The 5416-nt window shown below is 35.1% G+C and overlaps 1 protein-coding gene across 1 annotated transcript; it reads right to left on the bottom strand.

Moving 5' to 3' along the window:
* Window positions 1-2782: 2782 nt before the first annotated feature.
* On the bottom strand, window positions 2783-4992 carry MC2R (melanocortin 2 receptor). Its single transcript, XM_007487766.3, has one exon. The coding sequence runs from the start codon at window positions 4862-4864 to the stop codon at window positions 3911-3913; it is 954 nt and encodes a 317-aa protein (XP_007487828.1). The 5' UTR covers window positions 4865-4992; the 3' UTR covers window positions 2783-3910.
* Window positions 4993-5416: the final 424 nt, after the last annotated feature.

The following is a 5416-nucleotide window of genomic DNA, read 5'->3' as shown; positions in this document are numbered from 1 at the left end:
ATCCCTTTGATGGTGACACAAGGTATGTTAGCACTTCAGCTCTCCTTGACTCATGGTTATGAAGGTGGTGAAAACATATCTCTGCCAATATGTTTGTTCCTGACTAGAATAAGAAAAGAGAAAGGTTGTATAGAAGTATATTCTTCTTGTCTTTCTGCTTGAGAGAGTATAGACTTAATGTTTTCCTGAGTTTTAAAAAAAGAATTAAAAAACCCAGAAGGCTAACAGATAGTTTATAGTTTAGAGGAAACATATAACCAACCACTATGGCATCTGTGACTTAATTGAAGGTTATTTATCCTGCAACCCCAATTATTTAAGATATAGCTAAGGATAATTGAGCAATAGAAAAAAATGAAGCAAAAAACAATTCTGAGCAGTCAAAACTGACATCTCCAACTTATTAACACTCAGTTTTCTTACCCAAGAGCTCTTTGGGTTCCCTTCTCTATTTAGACACAATTCTAATAAATTTAGTGATTTGGTCCACCAAATATAGGAATTAAAAATAGTGAACTGAAAGGGATCCAGCAAATTAGACACATATTGGTAGCAGAAAGAGGAGCAGTTAGGTGGCTCAATGGGTAAAGTGCCAGGTTTGGAGTCAGGAGCTCCTGGGTTCAAATGTGGCCTCTGATACTTCCTAGCTCTGTGACCCTCAGCAAGTCACTTACCCCTAATTGCCTAGCCCCTACAGCTCTTCTGCCTTGGAAGTAATTCTTTGCATCATTTCTAAGACAAAAGGTAAGGATTTTTTTTAAGCAGCAAGAAGTGATTGTTTAACAGAGGAGAAAAAAAACCATAAAGAGAAAATTTAGGAACCTCTAAAGCCTAGAGATTTTTAACAATTTAGTATAAACACATGGAGCCTTATATACCTCAATAGTTCCTGTTGTTTAACATTTCTATCAGTGATTTAGGTAAAGGTATTTGTGACATGCTTCTCAAATTTGCAAATGGCAAAAGTATGGAAGAAAAACTAGTATTTTGGATAATAGAATCAAGATGCAAGAAGAACTTCACAAGGTAAAATATGGTGCCCAATCAAGCATGTTAAAATTCAAAAGGAATGAATCCTCAATTTCATATTTAAATTTAGGTCCAAAAAACAATTTTGCAATTATGAAATGAGAGGAATTCTGCCTCTCATTTAAATCATTAGCATGATATAATAATAATAATAATAGCGAACATTTATATAGTACTTGGTATGTGCCAGGTGCTGTGCTTAGTACTTTATAATTATTATCTTCTTTAGTTCTCCCAACAACCCTGGACACAGGCATTATTATTATCTCCATTTTACAGATGAGAAAACTGAAGCAAAAAGAAGACTCTGTTATGATTGTGGGTTACATTAAGAAAGGAATAAGGAATGCATTAAGAAAGGCCTAGGGAAATCATAGTATCACTATACTGTATGATCATCAGATCTCATTCAGTTTTGGGTCCCATATATTAGGAAGACCATTAACAAACTGGAGAGTTTCCAGAGGAAGATAACCAAGATGCTAAAGGGCCTCAAGTTCATGCCTTATGGAAATGGTTTAGAAAAGCTTGAACATTTTAGCCTAAAGAAGGGAATACTTTCTAGGGGTGGAAGTGGGGACATGATATTGGTCTTCAACTACTTGAAATGGTTTAAAGAGAGATTAAACTTGTTCTGTTTGGCCACAGAGAGCAGAATTAGTAACCATCCATGAGTAGAAATGCAAATTCTGGTTCCATGTAAAGGAAAATATCCTAACATTGGGTTTTCCCAAAGTAGAATAGATCATCATTAGGATGTAGTGTGTTCTCCATTGCTGGGAATTTTCAAGTAGAGGTTGGATGGATATCTACTGATGTGGATTGAATTAGATCAGTTCTTATGTTTTAAGAGGCTGATTAAGGATTTGATCTTAAGGATAAAATTAGAATGATTTTAAAGCATTTAGGATAGTGCTTGCACATAGTAGGCAATTAACAATGTTTGTTTCCTTCCCCTTCCAGTAATTCTTTTTTGTACCTGAGTTTCTGTGATTCTATGAAACCTTCCATGAAAATGTTAAACAAAAAAATGTTTCACATTTACAAGAGTAAGCTATAATTATATGGAATGTGATTTCTGTAGGAGGCTTCATGCCCCTTTAATGCTGAATATATGACATTATTATTTAGTTTATTTTTTTAGATTGATTTTTTCCACTTTCTGAGAGAAAAACTAATCATAAAACCTTTTCTTATAATGTGTTTCTTACTCCTCAAATAGCCAGTTGAAAATCTGAGCCATTTGGAAATATACCATTGCTGACTTTTACTTTATTCTCTTCCACTGTATTTCTTCCCTTCCTTAAAACAAATCATCCACAATAAAAACTATTAATTCACCACAATAACTAAAACTTAAGGCCCGCTAGTCCAAAGCTCAAGCCATAACCAGAGTAATAATTTTGAGTCTTTTCATCTCGGGAATTGTCTATGGATTACTCCACTGGGAGCACTTTCCCTTTTCTTCCAGCAAACATGGACTTGTAGAAGGCAACATGACCAAAAATATAAAGCACTGGTTTTGAATTCTGGAAGAACTAGATTCAAATGCCATCTCAGACACTTCATATTATCTGTGTGACCCTGGACAAGATACTTCACTTTTCCAGGATTGTTTCTTTATCCGTAAAATGAAACAGTTGAGATTGATGGACAATAAGATCCCTTCCCTTGTAAAAATTAATATTTTATTTTTCTCAATTACTTGCAAAAATTTTTATATTTAAAACATTAGGTTCCAAATTCTCTCCCCTTCTCTATCCTTTCCCCTACCCAGAGCTGGTAAACTGGCAAGATTATACATAAATGATTATATAAAACATTTCCATATTAGTCATGTTATAAAATGAAACATCGACAATATACACACAAATAAATCTCTTCCCTTTTAAAATCTATGATCTTATGATACTATGATGTTTTCCCACCATTATGACCAATAATGCCTTTGGCCTGGATTTATTTGTTTCTCTAAATTTGGGTTTTTAGGCCTGTCTTGAATATAGGCACTTTATTTCTTTCCTTTGGACTAAAACAAAATTTTGTTTTTTTAACCTATCTTTTTAGTATTACTTTTCTGTGTTTTTTTTTGTCAAATACAAAATTACTTTCATTTTGGACAAGTTCCTCCAATTATTAAAAGTCAAGGAATTGGTTAATTTCATTTCTTTACTTATCACTTGTTTCTATTAGCCAACTGTTGGGATTTTTCTACTAAATTCTGTAATGGCTGTGCCTCCTTATATAGTTCATCTCTCTTAATAGATGGGGAATTTTTATTTTATGTATCTAATTTCATTCCCTAATAAGAAGTCTGTGGTTTTCACTATTGTTCACTATCTTGGTTTCCTTAAGCCAAGAATACAAGGCAAAATCTTTATATAAAATCAAAACTTCTTACTCGACAGCCCCAAGATGCCTTTTCTTTACTTTGATTATTTGACTTAAAAAAAAGGACATAATGGTCATCAGGATTTGATTCAAATAAATATTATTTACTTCTATTGATTCTTTTGTGGAGCAAGATCCATAGAGGCCCTAAAATAGATTTATTTGGGTTTTAAAATCCAGTTTTCAAAATACAGACTACTTCAATTTAGAGATTTTTAAGGCCAGAGGGATTGGTAAGCAGATAGAAGACAAGCAAGTGAGTTGTCTTTTGTTTTGGGGAGGTCAAAGTAACTTAAGAACTCCTATCTGTGGAATAATGGAGCCTCAGTATTCTTGAGGATGGGGGAAATTGCCACATGGAAAAAGTAGTCAATTAAAACAGAGACCTTCATTTAAACCTTCTTTTGTTGTGCATATAATTCTTTTAAAAATCATTACCAGCTACTCAGTGGTTGATAACAGCTATGTACTGCTTCTTGATAAAAATTTATTAATTCCACTTGTATCCAGAACAGCAGAACATCTTTTTGAAAGTACTCCTTAGTTCTGGGCTCCGAAATGCATAGATCATTGGGTCAATGATGGCATTACACATAATTAGCATTCCATTCACCTGGAAAATGGACAAATAGCAGGCACAGTAAGGGTTATTTGGGCAGAATGTCACCAGGAGTATGTGGAGGACAAAGGGGGCCCAACAGCAGAGGAAGACACCAAGAAGGATGGTAAGTGTGATGGCTCCTTTCATGTTGGCTCTTGGTTGCACTCTACTTGAAGGCAAAGAGATGATCTTCTTGGCATGGGAACGAGCTAGTAGAAACATATGCACATAGAGACACAGGATAAAAATGAGCATCAAAGGGAACAATGAAGTGAAGGAAATCACAGTGGGCACATCATGGGAGAAGATGACCATTGTAATACCACTGCCAGTACAAAATGCCCAGATGATTGCTAGGATGCTTATAGCGCGTCTCATTGTCATGATATTGTGATACTGAAGAGCATGAAAAATGGTAATATAGCGGTCAGCAGCAATCACTGATAAGCTGAAAATAGACCCAAGCAATGAAAGGATGAACAGGGAGTCTACAACATCATCAGCTGTGGTTTCAAAATCTCCACGAGGTTTGAGATATCCCGTGTTCCGGAAGATGATCAGGATGTTCTCTAGGATCTTATATAGGCTGCCCAACATGTCAGAAACTGCTAAGCTACAGATGAAAAAATACATTGGGGAATGGAGGTTCCTGTTCTTGATCACAGCCAAGAGGACCAGCAGATTCTCCAAAACTCCAATGATGGAAATGGCAAAGAACACTTCCTCTGGGACCACAACTTGGATGCAATCTGTATTATTTGTGGCATTATCAGTTATATTTTCAGGTGGATTGCCATTATGTCCCAGTATCTTAATCAACTCAGAAGCTCTCTCTGTACGCATGCCTTCCTATCTAAATGCTAAGGGAAGGCTATTACTCAGACTTGACTTCCCAGAAAAATTGATCTGTTACTTGGAATAGCTTCCTTTTTTCTGAGTGGAGCACTTGCTGGCGACTTGATGGAAAAATACTCCTGCTTAAAATATAATACATAAAAATACCAGTTATAAAACATATTAATAAATATAAACACGATGCCATCTATTACAATTATGGAATTTTGGAGCTGAAAGGAAAGTGAGGGATCATTGGGTGTGACACTTTGATTTTACAAATGAGTAGATTGAGATGATGACTTTTTCAAAGTCACATAGTTTTATAGAGTAGAGATGAAGTTGGAACTCAGGTTTCTTGACTTCTAGTTTATGAACCATCGTACTATACTACTTCTTTAATTTAGAATTTCTACTTTACTAAGTCAGCTTTATTTTTCACATTTCAAATTAAATTGATTTGGGTGAAATAATTTTCCAGACCTTCACCCCAATCTTACTACTTCATTCACCATAGTCCCTGAGTGTGTGTTTGCATAGGGGAAAGGCTAGGGGGAAATC

The sequence above is a fragment of the Monodelphis domestica genome, chromosome 3, assembly GCF_027887165.1.
Source record: "Monodelphis domestica isolate mMonDom1 chromosome 3, mMonDom1.pri, whole genome shotgun sequence".
NCBI lineage: Eukaryota > Metazoa > Chordata > Mammalia > Didelphimorphia > Didelphidae > Monodelphis > Monodelphis domestica.
The sequence above is the reverse complement of the archived record's forward strand: the minus strand, read 5'-3'. Positions and strand labels throughout refer to the sequence as shown.

Bases quoted from the DNA above. Each gene is read 5' to 3' on its own strand.
- MC2R (XM_007487766.3), bottom strand. From the start codon at position 4,864: ATGCGTACAGAGAGAGCTTCTGAGTTGATTAAGATACTGGGACATAAT.